Consider the following 17,792-nt stretch of genomic DNA (forward strand, 5'->3'; position numbering starts at 1 on the left):
GTAGTTGTTGGCCAAAATCTCGCGATATATCGCCCCATCCATCCTCTCTTCAATATAGTACAGTCATCCTGTCCACTTTGCAAAAAAGCCTCTCCAAAGTATGATATGAACTTGGTTGTACTCAGCCTTTTTTTACATCTAAACCAAAAGTTGTATTTTAGTGTCATTTGACCAAATCACCTTCTCCTATGCCTCATCTGGATCATCCAGATGGTCACTAGCAAATGTGAAAAGGGGAATCTTGCGTGCACTGCAGAATTGAAATCCATGAAAGCGTAGTGTTTACTAACGGTAATCTTTGAGACTGTGGTCCTCTTCAGGTCATTGACCAGATCCCCCCATGTAGTTTTAAGTTGATTCCTGACCTTTTTCAGAATCATCCTTAAATCTTGCATGGCGTCCCAAACTGAGGAAGAGTGATGGTCATCTTGTTTCTTCCATTTTTTTAAAGTAATTGTGTCAACAGTTGTTGCCTTCTCATTGAGCTGCTTGTCTATTGTCCTGTAGCCCATTCCAGCCTTGTGCAGATCTACACTTTTGTGCCTGGGGTCCTTAGACAGCTTTTGCCAGAATTCTTGCTGGTCGGTAGATGATCAAATACCTGTTTCATTCAATAAAATGCAAATTAACAATTAAAAAATCATACGATGTGATTTTCAGGAATATCTTTTTTAGATCCTGTCCTTCACAGTTGAAATGAACCTATGATAAAAATTACAGACCTCTCAATTCTTTAAGAGTGACTTTGGTACCGCCCATTTAAAAGCGACTTTGGTACCATCACTTTAAGAGCTAATTTGACTCACCTCTGCTACATCACTGACTCAACTCTGCTGTATCATGTGGGTATGAGCTCTGCTACATCACAGACTAAGCTCTGCTACATCACTGAAACAGTTCTGCTGTATCATGCGGGTATCAGCTCTGCTACATCATTGACTGACCTCTGCTACTTCACTGACTCACTGCCTTATAATGGTAAAGAACATTGCTTGGTTTGCAGAAAAATACTTACTTATGTCAGTGAGACAAAATCGTTAAGGACCTTCCATCTTCTATTGGCCAATAGTGAACATGTGACTCCATGGATGTTGTCAAGCATTGACTGACAAGATCTTGGAATTTCTATTGGCTGCTATATTTCAACTATTTGCATATGTGCTGTCATTGGCTGTTAATGCTTTACTGTGTGGCCATTATTTTCTATGGGAAATTAGGGGTCTTTAAACGTAAATTTCTTAAAAACGATGTGAGGAATATGCAGTAGCCTGGTGTGAACTGCGCCTGGTTTGTTGTGACACACCCGATTGCTTTTTATCCAGCAATGCAGGAGTTAACCTGAGCTCTGCAGGATTTTAATGCTTTAGCTGAACTTGGTGCTGGGATCAGGGCTGGTCCAATCAGCTGCTGGACCTAGCCTCTGATCCTGGATAAATAACAGCAAGCTGCTCACTTCTCTGCTGGCTATCTCGATTCATACCTGGATCCCAGCTTCCTTGTGTCTACTCCTGTTATTCCCTTCCTAATTCCCTCTGACTGCTCAACTCCTTATCCCACCTACCGCCTGACCTTTGACTATCCGATTGTATTGCTGATTTTGTACCGCGTTGTCTGTGTGGTTTTGGCTTGGCTTGTTCACCATCCTGTAGGGAATGCCTTCGTGGTTGTCCACGGCCGCCTAGGGCCGACTGAGGCAAGTAGGTAGCGACAGTGGGTGGGTTCAGACTCAGGGCCCACTGTCTTGTTTTGTTTGTACCTCCCTGTCCTGAAGACGACTAATCCGATCGAAATCAAAAATACTTAGCACACCTCTCCGCTGAGGGCTTCGAAACGCAGTTTGAACAGAGTCTGTGTGCAAAGCGGTTTGGGCTGTATTAATCGCAGAAGAATGGCTGGAAGAAGAATAAAATGCATCGCAATATAGTAGTTTTTCAAGCACTATAAATAGACCTGGTGTGAGAAATGTCACTGATGATAAACCCCTCCAAATACCCGGGTACTGCTGGGTAATTGGTCTTGTTATGGATATGTAGCAAAGAATATAGGTTATGTCCGGCTGCTCAGAGATTAGCTTTACTATAAAGATGCACAGTTGGCCGTAACAGACTTTAGACTTTCATAGGTCATATAGGCAGCTGCTCTTTCTGCACTTATTCTGTACTGTGACTTTCCTGGGAATCACGTGAGAGGTGTATTGTCGGGTTGGGAGGGGAGTCACGTGGCTCGTTGTTGCCATGGCGATACAGACACACCCCCTTCTCCACGTGAGAATTCGGGCTTGAGAAGCTGTCTCGCGAGAACATGACGTAAGCAGTCGTTCTCTGCCGACCAATGAGAGAAGAGGGGGCGGTAGTAGACTTGCGAAGCATGGACGAGATGAGTGATGGGGGGCGGCAGCACTACAGCACCCAGGAGGTGACCCGACTTCAGGAGGAGCAGAACAAGGTAACAAGGCGAGGGAAGGGGAGCGGGGACGTGAGCCGCTATAGGGGCTGTGTATGGGGGAGGGAGAGGGGATACAGCGCTGCGACGCCCCCTTATGCTGCTGATCACCTCTCTAACCTGCCGTGACCCAGGCATATCCCCTGACAACCTGCAGCCAGGCGCAGCATGTCACGTGTCTACACGATAACTCGGCTCACATATGCCCTGGCCCCCCAATATCCTGCAGCCTGGGCCAACATGTCTCCTGCCCCCCCCCCCCCATATCCTGCAGCCTGGGCCGACATGTCTCCTGTCACCCCGATATCCTGCAGCCTGGGCCAACATGTCTCCTGTCACCTCGATATCCTGCAGCCTGGGCCAACATGTCTCCTGTCACCCCGATATCCTGCAGCCTGGGCCAACATGTCTCCTGTCACCTCGATATCCTGCAGCCTGGGCCAACATGTCTCCTGTCACCCCGATATCCTGCAGCCTGGGCCAACATGTCTCCTGTCACCCCGATATCCTGCAGCCCGGGCCAACATGTCTCCTGTCACCCCGATATCCTGCAGCCTGGGCCAACATGTCTCCCGTCACCCCCATATCCTGCAGCCTGGGCCAACATGTCTCCTGTCACCTCGATATCCTGCAGCCTGGGCCAACATGTCTCCTGTCACCCCGATATCCTGCAGCCTGGGCCAACATGTCTCCTGTCACCCCGATATCCTGCAGCCCGGGCCAACATGTCTCCTGTCACCCCGATATCCTGCAGCCTGGGCCAACATGTGTCGTCTCCCGTCACCCCCATATCCTGCAGCCCGGGCCAACATGTCTCCTGTCACCCCGATATCCTGCAGCCTGGGCCAACATGTGTCGTCTCCCGTCACCCCCATATCCTGCAGCCTGGGCCAACATGTCTCCTGTCACCCTGATATCCTGCAGCCTGGGCCAACATGTCTCCTGTCACCCCGATATCCTGCAGCCTGGGCCAACATGTCTCCTGTCACCCCGGTATCCTGCAGCCTGGGCCAACATGTCTCCTGCCCCCCCCCCCCCCCCATATCCGGCAGCCTGGGCCAACATGTCTCCTGTCACCCCGATATCCTGCAGCCTGGGCCAACATGTCTCCTGCCCCCCCCCCCCCCCCATATCCTGCAGCCTGGGCCGACATGTCTCCTGTCACCCCGATATCCTGCAGCCTGGGCCAGCATGTCTCCTGTCACCTCGATATCCTGCAGCCTTGGCCAACATGTCTCCTGTCACCCCGATATCCTGCAGCCTGGGCCAACATGTCTCCTGTCACCCCGATATCCTGCAGCCCGGGCCAACATGTCTCCTGTCACCCCGATATCCTGCAGCCTGGGCCAACATGTGTCGTCTCCTGTCACCCCGATATCCTGCAGCCTGGGCCAACATGTCTCCTGTCACCCCGATATCCTGCAGCCTGGGCCAGCATGTCTCCTGCCACCCTGATATCCTGCAGCCTGGGCCAGCATGTCTCCTGTCACCTCGATATCCTGCAGCCTTGGCCAGCATGTCTCCTGTCACCTCGATATCCTGCAGCCTTGGCCAACATGTCTCCTGTCACCCCGATATCCTGCAGCCTGGGCCAGCATGTCTCCTGTCACCCCGATATCCTGCAGCCTGAGCCAGCATGTCTCCTGTCACCTCGATATCCTGCAGCCTTGGCCAACATGTCTCCTGTCACCCCCATATCCTGCAGCCTGGGCCAACATGTGTCGTCTCCTGTCACCCCCATATCCTGCAGCCTGGGCCAACATGTGTAGTCCCCTCCCACTGTCCTGCAGCCTGGGCTAATGTGTCCCCCCATATCCTGCAGCCTGGGCCAACATGTCTCCTGTCACCCCCATATCCTGCAGCCTGGGCCAACATGTTAACCTCCCCACCACCACCACCACACACACTATCCTGCAGCCCGGTCCAACATGTCTCCCCAATATCCTGCAGCCCGGGCCAACATGTCTCCCCGATATCCTGCAGCCCGGGCCAACATGTCTCCCCGATATCATGCCATGGCATTTCCATAACCTGCAGGCCACTTTAACATATCATTTGCCCCTGAATAACTTGCATCCTTTTCCAGCTTCCCTCCTGGTATCATCCAAAAAACAATAATTACGGCACTCATCAGCGTGTCCTAAATAGAACTTCTTTATTAGGGAGTGATCATGCTGCAGAGACAGACCAACAAATGTTACGCACCACTAATGCTTTGTCTGTAGCATGTAGCAGAAGTTAGGCTTCTGGGAGAATAACAGAGGCTTTGGAAATTTCTGGCGCTCTCCTGGCAGAGGCTTGGCTGCCCGGGAGAGCTACGGGGATCTCCGGCACAGGCAGTGTACGTCACACTGCCTGCACTGTGAACTGGACAGGAGACGCGTGGAGGCCTGGAACAGGTCATAGGTGAGTTAACTGTTTGTTTTTTGTATAGTGTTCGCCCCATACGGTGGGGACGCAGCCATTTATGAGCTCCCCCACCGCATGGGACGACCCTTGACATCTAAGATGATTTTTCAGTATTAAAAAGTCGTCTTATACGCCGGATATGCTACTTTTGGATGATACAATTGTGTACTGCTATACGCTAAAGTTACTGAGCACCACCTTATGGTGCATTTACACAGAGATATTTATTTGACAGATCTTTGAAGACAAAGCAAGGAACAGACTATAAACAGAAACAGGTCATAAAGGAAAGACTGAGATTTCTCCTCTTTTCAAATCTATTCCTGGCTTTGGCTTCAAAAATCTGTCAGATAAATCTCTCTGTGTAAACACACCATTAGTTCAAACCCATTGGCACTAAGGAGTTGAACACCTGAAGTGGGTGGTCAGTGTAATAATTTAGCAGTGCAGACTACCCTTTCTGTGGACTAAGGGGCATTCACATGTTCTGTGCACTGTCTGGAATTATGGATGATGTTCCCGGCATTGTTGTTCGTTATGATGCTGGGAGCTCTGAAACGGTTTAAACCTCTGTGTTACTGTACTGACACAGCGTGCACAGGCCGTAATTACAGAACATATTGCCCTCTGTCTGTACTGGTCATCAGCCTTTATAAGTAAAAAAAAAAAGCAGGCTTCCATTCACTGATGAAAAGCAGAGATATTGAAAGTAGAAGAAGCTAATGAAGGTATATAATAAGCAGTGTATATGGGCCATTGCAGTTATGATTGTCTGTATTCTGCTGCTGTTCCCCATCATGTCTCTTTATTGATAGCTGCACTTCCTGGCTTATGACCTCCCCCATCACTTCCTCCTCCTTACAGCGGGCACAGAGCTGTTTGTGTTCAGCAGGGACGTGACCTGCGTGTAATAATCTCCATGGATCTGTCGTCACCTGCACTCAGCTGATTCCCTGTAAGGAGGTTAATAAGGACTTAAACCATTCCCCCAGTGCAGGCCTGATGTATAAACTATGTCTCAAGGTCTCACATATTTACTGTGTGGGTGTGTATGTATGAGCCCCATCCTCAAATAACATGACAGTGGCCCCTGGTGATGTCATCAGATGGTGGAGATCCCCCCCCCCCCCCCCCCCACACACACACCCTTTGAGCAGGGTTCAGCTGTTGAAGAGGGTGACTTGTCTGTTCCTGACTGCTTCTGGATGTGTCAGAGACCCCATTTATTACAGAGCTTGAGGGTGTATGTTACCTATAAAAACAGTGCCCAATGATCTGACAGCTCATTGCTTTACTAGCAACCAGTCAAGTCTCTACTTGAATTTATAGAGCTATATCTTGGAACTGTTTCCACAAAGCCCCATGAGATGCCAGGTCACGGCAATAGTTGTCATAGGACACAGGCTATTCTTACAGGTGACCACTAATAACTCTGCATGGGAATAAGATGGAGTCTTTGCACATAATTAGGACACACTAATAAGAGTTGTGTAGCTTTTATACCCACTGGAATGGTTACAGAGTGTTTCTGTAGGACAGGGCTGGGGAACCTTGGCTCTCCAGCTGTTGCAAAATAACAACTCCAATTCTGCATGCACAGCCAAAGCTTTAGCTGTCAGGGCATGATGGGAGTTGTAGTTTTGCAACAGCTGGAGAGCCAAGGTTCCCAGCATCCCTGCTGTAGGATGAGACTATGAGATTTACTTACGGGTAATATAGTGTAAAATGTGACTTCTCTATAACCCAGAGGGTAGAGCCGCTTCAAAGGATTGTCTGGAAGACAATGTCATCCCTTGTTCAAAAGCAGAGTCCAGCTACATTTCAGGATATTTGTTTTCAAGCTATCTGCAGTTTTTCCTTGGGGGATTTAAAGGGGTTATCCAGTGCTACAAAAACACGGCCACTTTTGTCCAGAGACAACACGACTCTGGTCTCCAGCTCAGATGTGGTTTGCAATTAAGCTCCATTCACTTCAATGGAACTGAGCAGCAAAACCCCACCCAAGCTGGAGACAAGAGTGGGGCTGTCTCTGGAAGAAAGTGGCCATGTTTTTGTTGCACGGGATAATCCCTTTAAAATCCATGTGCTTGTTACAGAATCAAAGTCATTCATCTGTATGCTATGGATGTAATGTTTATCTGCAACAAATATACCTTCTGTGAATTTTTACTCCATATTTCTCAAAATAAATGCACAATTCACCTGTTCTGTGAAGTAGGAGTAGAGATTTTACCTGTGCAAACTTTTTCACATGAGGGTGATAGAGCCATTTTTTTTTTTTTTTTACGGCCATAAAGGCCCTATTCCACCAACAGATCTGACGACAGATTATCTGCCAAAGATTTGAAGCCAAACCCAGGAACAGACTATAATCAGAGAACAGGTCATGAAGGAAAGACTGAGATTTATCCTCTTTTCTTATCTTTGGAAGATAATCTGTCGTCAGATCTGTTGGTGGAATAGGGTCTTAAGTCTGAGCCAACCTGTGGGTCTGATGGCACAAATTGATAGATTCAAAGTCAGACTGGCACTTGCCTTCAGGTAGGTGGAGTCTGAGCTAGTTTTGGCTGGAGTCTGAGTTGGAGTTGTTCCGACTCCAGCTTTAAAAAAAATCTTTAAAAATGTAGAGTTGAATTTTGATATGAATTTTACAAGTTTTGCTCATGAATATATATTATGAGCAACATTCTAATAGGACACTGGCCCTATTACATAAGGGTGGTCGGGAAATATATCAGTAATAGGACACTGGCCCTATTAGATAAGGGTGGTCATGGAAAAGTTGTTGGTCACTTTTTGGCAGTTTGTTTCTGAGCTGGAAGAGTCCATTGTGTGGGGGGAGATCTGTGCTGTTCTCTTCCTGGATGCTGGATGACTGTATATGAGCAGCAGTGTAATATGAAGATATCCTGTGTAATATAGAGGAGGAGGAGGAGAAGACATAAGTAGTGTAGCAGTAACCTCTGTCCTCAGTGTGGTGTTTTCTCTCTGGGAGAAGAGTGTGTGCTTTTCTTCAGTGTGCTATGGCTGCAGCAAGCTGTGTGTGCGCGCACTATGGCTGCAGCAGGCTTTGTGTATAGGCCCTATTCCACTAAACGATTATCGGCCGATATCGGCCTCTACGGACGATAATCGTCCCGTGAAATAGAGTGCAACGATCAGCCGACATCGTTCATGTCAGCTGATCATTGCAGTCGCTTGTTTTTCAACATGTTGAAAAACAAGCGACTGATATAGCAGCGATCTGCTGCCGTCGCTCCGTTGAATAGGAGCATCGGCAGCAGATACTGCTATATCCTATGGGCTGCCAGGACGATCAGCAATCCCCCGGGCAGCTCCCCGCCGCCCACTCCCGCACTCACCCCTTGCTGCAGCTGCGTTGAATAGCGGCGGCAGCAAGCGGGGAACGAGGAGCAAACGAGCGCTGAGAGCTGGAATAGGAGCTTATGTGTGCTATGGCCGCAGCAAGCCGTGTGTGTGCGTGCTATGGCTGCAGCAGGCTGTGTGTGCGTGCTATGGCTGCAGCAGGCTGTGTGTGCGTGCTATGGCTGCAGCAGGCTGTGTGTGCGTGGATGTTATTACTGCAGCAAGCTGTGTGAGTGTGCGCGTGCTATTGCGTGCCCCCCACAGTGACCTTCTATATCACTGTGTGACCTCTATATCACTGTGTGTGACCCCCTGTATCACAGGAATCTGGCATTGTTAGCAGTGTTTCTTTAAGTATGGTGAATATTTATTTAGAAACATAGAATACTGTCAGCAGGAAAAGACCACCTCACCCATCTAGTTGTGAGTAGTTCAGGACATGGAGGCTGGAGACTGGCTGCATTCACTGCACACACAGGACAATCTGCTTTATATACAGTATTCCTTTATTCACTCAGAAGTCGCCCCAGGATCATGTAGGACATTAGGGAGAAGCTGCTGAGCCAGTGTGATAAATAACTCCCCTGGTATATGGTTTCATGCTTTGCTCAGTCCGAAAAGTTAATTCCCTTAGGGTAAGCTTTGATTCTGCCCTGCTTAAACCACACATTTGCACTTTGAACAGCTCACTTTTCCACCTCGGGGCTATGTGCTCACTACTGAATTTGCGTGATAGATTTCCAGCGAATTCTGTCTCTCTCCTAGAAGCCACCCCCCTGCTCCTGTTTTAACTTCCGCTGGTCCCATAGGCTCCATTCTATGCGCAGGCAGATTCCTCCGTTCTCCCAAAGAATTGTCATGTCCTTTCTTTGGGAGGATGGCGGAATCTGCCTGAGCCTAAGGGACAAGCGGAACTTCAAACGGGAGCGTGCATGGGATCTGCTGGAAGTTATCCGTGCAAATTTGCTAGTGTAATTTCTCATTATCTTCAACTCGGACTACTGTACCATCTTCTCTGTGACCACAGTGGGATTTCCAGTGCAATTCCTGGGAAGGTAACTCTACTAAGCACATGAAAGAATTCAACCCGCAACTGATGAGGACTAAACCCCCTCCTTATCTTGCTGTTCACACAATAAGCCTCACTGCAGGTTTGAATCCATGATTTGGTGAGCCCAGGTCTCCAGCCCAATGACTAGTTGTTAACACCCTATTGCCATACATATATGATGCCTGGGCATTGGGTGAGTGTGGAGCTGAGCCTGCTCCATAACCAGTGGCTGCTATATGCAGTTACCAGCCACAAGCTAGCTCTGATGCTGGTCATTTGCATGATGTGGTCACTTGCAGGGTGCGTGCTACCAACTTCTACAATGTAATTGCAGGGTGCTGATTGGTTGTCATGGCAGCCACAGACCTGCTTCCATGGCTGGGGTAGAAAGACTGGAATACAGTGGAAACCACACCCCCAGTTCTCCCCCAAAAGCTGCACAATGCTCCCAGAATTATCTGCAACATTGCATTGGTATTGGGGGAGACTGAGGTTTCCACTGCATTGCAATCGCGTTCCGAATGCATATGTGGAAACGCAGCCCTACATCGGCCAATTATTAGGAATGAGCATTTGTATGAATACTCATTCAAGCTGTTCAGCTTGTGTAAAAGAGCCATTCTCACATGTACCGTATTTCAGCGGATTCCTGCAGCAAAATCCTCTGCAATGCTGTACTGTTAGCCAGAGCCTAAATAACTGCTGCCAGGCTAAAAAGGGAATACACTACCTGTCCGCACTCCTGGCTGCTTCTCCGGCTTCCCGGTTACTGCCGTCCTATTCAGCCAATCAGTGTGTGGGTCAGCACACTGTCTGAGCAGGACGCCTGGGAGCTGGAGAAGCAGCCAGGAGCATGGATAGGTAATGTATTAGCTCGGCAGTGGTGGGTTAAGTGGTCAGGGATTACTTTTTCACAGTGGAATGAAAATCCCCTGCAAGAATGTAGATTCATAGGAAGTAACAGGACAGAGTATCACAGCGGATTTTGCTGTGAAACTCGCAGTGTGAAATCCACTGCAATGAGGTATGAAACTAGTCTTTAAAGTGGACCTGCCATCAGCTTTTTGCTAAAAAAATTAAAGGTGGCGTACAATGGAGATTACCCTGAATCTGGAGATATAACATCTTATTTCAGTCTGTGTCTCTAAATCCAAGATAAAAGCGTTATCTCCTAATTTGCATGAAACTTCTAAGGCCCAGCAATGTTCAGACTATCAGTCTAAAACAGTGGTTCCCAACCAGGGTGCCATGGCATTCCGGTGGTCACGATGGCACCAGGATATATAACGCCTGTGGTTTAGCACCGCTACAGACACCATTGTACATCATCTGCTTTGATCTCTTTTAAACTAAAGATATAATGCTGCCTGCAGCCTAGTAGGGGTCAAAGTAGAGGACACTCGAGTATATTCCTATGGGAAGTGTACATAAGTGACATCATTGTGTGCGTTGCGGATGTAGAGACACTTTTGGCCTCTGCCTGCTGCAGGGACAGGCTGGGGAAGGGGGGGGCAAACTACTTTCAGAGGAACATCATTGGGGCATTGCCCCCCCCCCCCCCCCCTCCCCCGGAAGCCATTGGAATGGGCAGACCTGGAAGGGGTGGGGCCTTGACCTTTAGGCTGGCCCGTTCCAATGGTTTTAGAGGGGGTGGGGCCTAGACAGCAATGTCATCATAGGGGGCGGGGCCTACAACACTGTTGTGGACGGGACTAAGTTGCACTCTGGTCGAGAAGCCCCGCCCACGTGACACAATCCACAGATTATAAAGATCACTTTTTACTGGAACAAGCACCATGACATAAAATAAGGTATGAAAACTGCAAAATATACCCTTTTACACCTGTGTAGGGAAGTCTTAATGCAAAAATGAGGTGACCGTGTCACTTTAAGACCTCCATTGTGGTGGTTGTTGGGGCTTCAGCAATCTACCCAGAGGATAGTTAAATGTTCTTTGAGAGAATCCCGATTTAGTTTTTACAATAAGAATCTTCTTTTGGAGGAGTCAGGACACTCGTAACCTCCTCCAGCTGAAAATAGGAGCAGCCTGTGTGGTACTCAAAGACCTTTCTGTGGTTCATATGTTCTTTGTAGCTGGTTGTCTTATATTTGGGTGTACCCCATGGGTAGAACATTTTTTTGTTTGTTTTGTTAATATGGTATTTAATGATTAGCCATTAATACTACCCACCTAGAATTGTTTAGGTCCCACTTTGCCACTAAAACAGCTCTTCCATGCTTAGGCTTTTCAAGACTAGTGTTAGGGTCCTATTCCACGGGCCGAGGAGGGCCCGATCAACGATGTAAACGAGTGTCAATCTGCTAGATCGCCGCTCGTTTACTGGGCCTATTCCACGGCCCGATGATCGTTTAGCGAAGGCTGCAAGGACATCGTTACCGATGTCCTTGCAGCAGCATACATTACCTGCAGGTCTTCATCCCCAGGTCCCGCGCGCTCTATCTTCTGAATGGCCGGTCAGCTGACAGGCCACACTCAGCCAATCACAGGCCGCTGCGGTTCCAGCCTGTGATTGGCTGAGCTCTCCGTCAGCTGACCGGCCATTCAGAAGATAGAGAGCGCGGGACCCGGGGATGAAGACAGCGCGGAGAAGCCTGGACAGGTTATGTATGATGCTGCAGCTTGTCAAATCGTCGGTCGCCCGCCGCGCACCGCTATTCAACCGTAGCGATGCACAGTGGGGGAACGATGATTTTAGGTCTGGCCCTAAATGAACGATCAGCCGATGACACGATCATCGGCTGATCGTTCTCTCTATTTCACCGAACGATAATCGGCCGAATCGGGCCAAATGGGGCCGATCCGGCCGATTATCGTTACTGTGGAATAGGGCCCTTAAGTGGACCTGTCAAACTGGTTGGGGTAGACAACGTTCCCCTAATCCGAACGCTCTGTGTTTAATTCCCCATGGTTGTATCCGTTTTTTTTCAAGACTCCCTAGGGCGGCATATAACTTGCCGCATGGAATCAAATGCCGAGCATTGGGGGTTCGGATTTTGACAGGTCCATTCAACACTAATGAAAACCCCTGAAGTCTTCCGGTAGAATCGTCCACCAGGACGTTAGGCTGTAAGTCCTGTAAGGAGCTTCTATGGACTGGTCTTGACCATCTTATGTAGGGATGGTCCGAACCGAGTTTGGTTCGGGTTCGTACAAACCCGAACCCTCGGTAATGATTCCCTCTGTTTGCCCGCTCCGTGCAGCGGGCGGATCCAGCAGGAGGACCGCATGGAAAACTGGGATAAAGCCATAGCCAAAGGCTGTATCCCAGTTTTCCAGGCGTTACTCCCGCTGGATCCGCCCGCTCCATGGAGCGGGCAGACAGCGGGAATCTGCTGCCGAGCGTTCGTGTTCATACGAACCCAAACCTTGGCAAGTTCGGATCATCCCTAATCTTATGGATAGCTGATCAAGTTTTCCAAATGAACATTGCACAGAGCATCACACTGCCTCCTTTAGTTTGTCTTTTTCCTTTAGTGCATCCTGGTTTCATCCTTTAGCCAGTTAAGAAATACACATGCACACAGCTGTCCACATGATGCAAAGGAAAATTAAATTCAGATTAGACCATTTAATTTAATTCAATTTTAATTCTCACATTTACATTGTAGTTGCATTCAGTTGTGGACAGAGGTAATGGGGGCTGTTGCTATACACGTCATCTACAGAAAGCTGTAATGCTCTGTGGGGTTTTCCTGGAATTATAGACTATTGAGCTATCCACAGAATAGCCAGTCACTGACCAGTGGGTGACGACACCCTGCATCCGCACCTGTAAGCTGTTTGAGGCCCTCACCACACAGGGTACAGTATTTGTCCCTATTCGCCGTGTAGCAGTGGCAACCTGTAACTGCAGCTTAGCTCCCATTTAAGTGAATAGGAGCTGACTTGCAGTTACAAGTCACCAACGCTACACAGTTAATGGAGACAAGCTCCGTTCACTGTGTCATGCAGACCCTGAACAACTGATCAGCCCGGCAGCAAGGTACAGGGACAGTACAACCCCTTTAATAGCGGCCTATTATGTTAAATGAGCAGCCTGACCTGTCTGCAGCATGTTATAGGTCAGGAGGAGCTGAGCAGATTGATATGTATGTAGTGTTATGTAGAGATGCGCGGACCGTCTGACTTTTGGTGCGACGGCATCTGCGCTCGATCGTGATGCCTGTGATCCTGCGTGCATAGTTGCGATCCCGGGAATATGCGGCCAGGATCGATTCCCTGGAATATCCTGGCCGTATATTCCTGGGATTGAAACTATGCACCCGAGATCACGATCGAGTGAACTGCTTTCGGACCAAAACTCCTAAAGGTTCGCTCATCTCTAGTGTTATGGAAAACAATTAAGGGACATGGGTATTATATCTTGCACAATTATTTTGGCAAAAAAAGGATGTTTTTAAGCACAGCATTATTATTATTATTATTAATATTATTATTAATATTATTATTATTATTAATATTATTATTATTAATTATTATTATATAAATATATATATATATTAGTGTGTGTAGTATTTTATTTATTTTTTTTCCCAGCATTTATCAAGCCATTTGTGGTATTTTTGAGCAGTTTACATCGGCTGCACCTTTTTTTAAAAAGTTTTTTGCTCAACGGGGACATGGTTTGGTGTGGTTTATATTAGCTACTTTTTAAGCCAGATTTATTATGCGCATGTTTTTGTACACAACATATTGCACAGCAGTAGTCCAGTCAAACCCCGGTGTAGTTTGTTAGCCTTTTTAAGCCAAATAAAGTGCCAAAACGGCACCGTATTTATCAAGGCCTGTGATCGTATTGATAATTTTTGCACATGAACCAGAGTTTTATGCGCAGCACATGAAAAGTGCCGCAGCAAAAATAAAATTGTGGTAATGATACATACTCCCCTTAGTATATTTTGTCTCTTATTCTTTCCCTGCCTATTCCTGGCTAGGAGTCCAATGGACGGTCCTAACCAGTGACTGACAGCCATCCTTGTATGCATGCTGCTATAAGGAAGACATGAATCGCCGAGTGAGAGACCCCCCCCCCCCCCACTGGACTTCTAAACCCAGAATGAGCAACTACTGACACATCAACTTCAAGAACTGACCAATCACTTGCAGACAGGTAGCATTGTCGTGCAATGGTTTGAATGATACGGTTGTTATGAGTATAGGATCCTCACAAGAATTCATTGCATGGTTATGTAGAGCTATCCCTGCTTCCCCCTGGTGGCCGGCTTGTAGTAATACATGCAGATAATCTCATTGAGTACTGAGAGATTTTTCACGCTCTGGCCCAGGAAGCGGTGGATAATTGTGGCTTTAGTAGACTGAAAGGGCCGGGAAGATGAATGATCACATTATAGACCGCTCTAGTAATCACGTTTTAAAGCCATTTGTTTTTCCCCCCAGCCTTGTCCAGCTTCATTCTCAGGGGCCACTGACCTGCCAATGCTTCCTAATTTTTCTAATTAACAGGCAATCAATTATCTTTTGCTGCACTTATTGCTCAGGAAAGGCTTTTGGTAAGTTTCGCCCTGAAAAGATGGGCTTGTCAAGGTTCTTCTGGACTAGATTTGGGCTGTGCTGCTCTGCAGTATTGCATTAACCCCTGCATTTCCAGGGAGGCAGCTAATGACATTTTTACCTAAATGAATGTTGCTGCAGCTTTCTAGGTGACTTTGAGAGGTAAGATGGACTGAGGCGTTGGCATGTATCCATTTCTTTATTCTATGTCTGATGATGACAACTCTGTGCTTGGAGCTATCTAATCAGTAAGGTACTGATTCAGCTATTGTTCATGTAGTCACAAATATGGTTGATAAAAGGAAGTAGTAGACTGTACTATGCTGCACAGAAAGTTTTGGTTGCATATGGGCATGGTTGTAGCAACTTGTTCTCAACTGTGGCATATATATTGTCATTAGATTTCATGTAATGTTCCGTACTGAATCTTTCAGTTTCCCATGATCCTACGCATCCTGTGGATAAAGGTATAAATGCCAATGGGGTGCAATCTCTTTAAAACCTAAATGTTTTGAATTTGAAAATGCCACCAATTTTTGTCAGAACTTGGATTGGTGGGAAATAGTAGCTGCACCAATGCAATTTCTTAGACTAGGGCCACATACAGTCTTTGTTCATGTGACATCCAAGTTACGCCACCACAACAAAATGTCAAGCTTATCTACGATTTTTGTTGCACATTCGGTTTTGACTTCACAGTTTAGGATTTTTAAAGGGGAACTATCAGCAAGTTAGACAAATCTAACCACCTGATAGCTCCCTGGTGCACACAGGGCGATGAAGATAAAGGTATGTCTCCTACTTTTATCCTCTGCACTTTGTTCTTGTGCTGTTGTTTGTTATATCCGCTGCCTGGTAAAGTCATTAGGAGAACTGGGGATGGGACTACCGCCTCTGTGTGATTATCCACCCCCGACTGAGTGGTGGGTACCAGAAGTTTTTTTTTTTTTTTTTTTTTTTTTTTTTCTTACTAGCATATTTTTTTTCTGTGAAATTGTGAATTGCATTTGTGCATGACTAAAAATCAACACTCTACTGGAAAAGTTGATTGCAAATTGCGTTTTGCCATAATAAAGCCGACAGGTTTGCATGTTTCACTGCCGTCATGTCAGTCATATTACATCAAGTGTAATGATCTGAGCACATTGGCAATCGCTGCAAACTCAGTGTAGTCCCCCTGTAATAGTCCCTGTAAGGAGTAAAACTGGAGAGCAAGGGCGAATTTGTGAGTATAAATGGCTATGGCTTTCTCTCGGGCCACAGTGTAATATCTAGGAGCAAGAAGTAGGAGCAGCAGGCATCCTATCCCAGTAGGGGTTCCTTTTTTATGTTATTGTGTGCCCAGAATATGAACAGCCGCTCATCCTGGGCTTTATTTGTGTGGCTATGGCTTTTAGAAGGAACATATGAACTGGTGGCATTGGCCCTATCTGTCAAAAAATATGCTTCATTTGCATATTTGCTAATTAAAGTAGCTTCTTGGAAACATTAAGTAAAATATCTTCTGTAACCTTTATCACCGCAGTTAATGGATATAGTCGAGCAAATCTCATAGACGGCCCTTTAAATAATGTAAATGATTATGAATATGTAACTAGTTAATATGCAGCCGTGAAAGGATTATCATGTCGAGGTTAATGAATGTGCTGCTCTTAGAGGATGCAAGACTGGAGAAGTCGCTTCATGCATGAGCAGACAGATGCTCATTACAGCCCATGTGCAATATATGTACTTAATGTGCATTGCGTGTTTGAACTGCCCGACAGGCCTTAAAGGACCGAAGCACAAGAGGAACAAACATGTCTCCCATTATGAAGTATAAGCTTATATAGCTGGCTCTAGATGTATGACATGTCCACCTACAATTGTAAGGTTTCTAATCCCGCCACATGTCCGATCATGTATAGGAGGAGATATGCCTGATAACTCTTTACTGAACATTGTTTCTGACCTCCTTTTTTTTTTTTTTTTTCCCCCCCACCATGTTTACAAACCAAACCTCTCTCCTACATACTAGTACTATCCCCACCACCCATTGTGCGCTCCCTCATATCATAGTACAGTTGGCTATTAGTTTAGACAAATGTCCGCTGAAAGATTTGCATACAATGTAGTGTGTATGGGAGCATGACGACAACTGACATCTGCCAACAGAGGGAATGGGGCGGACTTGTTTAATGTTATCCTGCCAGTCTGAGCATGCATATGTATTGGGGAGTCGGGAAAAACGGCTTCTGTCCAAATGAATTCATTTGTCCCCCCAATCTCTCTTGCTGCCACGAAGTATACACTGAAATAAGCAGCTTATCAATAAGTGCCAGACTGCATTGATTTCTAACGGCCCCCATCTTATGATGGATGAATACACAGTCTTGTACACAGGTAACTGATGCAGCCTGTACACTTCAAGGTTGTATTACCATATCCCCTTATCAGAGCGGAGTACACTATATTTCATGACAGGGCGACTTCTAATTAAGCTGAAAGAAGGTGACGTCCTGTTTGCCCCTCCTGTCGCCTCCTTGCATTATTCCAGCTCTGCTCTTAGAAGCTGGAAAGTGTTTGTTTAGCTGTGGAAGCAGTGTGTACCTTCTCGGATGCAAGTACAAATGTGCCGGCAGATGTTGCGCCAGCCGCACATAAATCTCTGCTCTGCGACGGGAAATGGGCACCGGAGCATCATTTTGTGCCGGAGTAAAATGGCAGCTTCAAAGATCAATGCAGATTTATGGCATGTGTGCCACGGCACGCCACTGTCACATATGGATCATTCCCCTGAAGAATGGAGTGCTACCCCCTCCCTGCAGGGTAGGATTTGTGAAGTTTCTGTTCTGTTTAGACTTAACTTAAATTTACACTCACACATATAATTGTCCTGGTTGAAGGGCAAGCATGGGACAACATGGCTAGAGGTCATTTACAACTTCTCAGTCCATGGACTTGAAGGATGAATGCACTTGTCAGCACTTTTTGTATGACATACAACATGAC

The 17,792-nt window shown here is 46.9% G+C and overlaps 1 protein-coding gene across 3 annotated transcripts in view; it reads left to right on the forward strand.

Moving 5' to 3' along the window:
* The first annotated feature begins 2,330 nt into the window (after nt 1-2,330).
* URI1 (URI1 prefoldin like chaperone) overlaps nt 2,331-17,792 on the forward strand; it is a 66,399-nt gene continuing 50,937 nt past the window's right edge. For 2 of the 3 annotated variants that reach the window (XM_069966228.1, XM_069966229.1), the window contains exon 1: nt 2,331-2,445. In XM_069966228.1, the coding sequence (XP_069822329.1) occupies nt 2,332-2,445 (114 nt within the window). In that variant the 5' untranslated portion in view covers nt 2,331. The remainder of the gene's footprint in view (nt 2,446-17,792) is intronic. The other variant, XM_069966230.1, reaches the window with a different exon arrangement.

Source organism: Dendropsophus ebraccatus, chromosome 4 (genome assembly GCF_027789765.1).
Source record: "Dendropsophus ebraccatus isolate aDenEbr1 chromosome 4, aDenEbr1.pat, whole genome shotgun sequence".
NCBI lineage: Eukaryota > Metazoa > Chordata > Amphibia > Anura > Hylidae > Dendropsophus > Dendropsophus ebraccatus.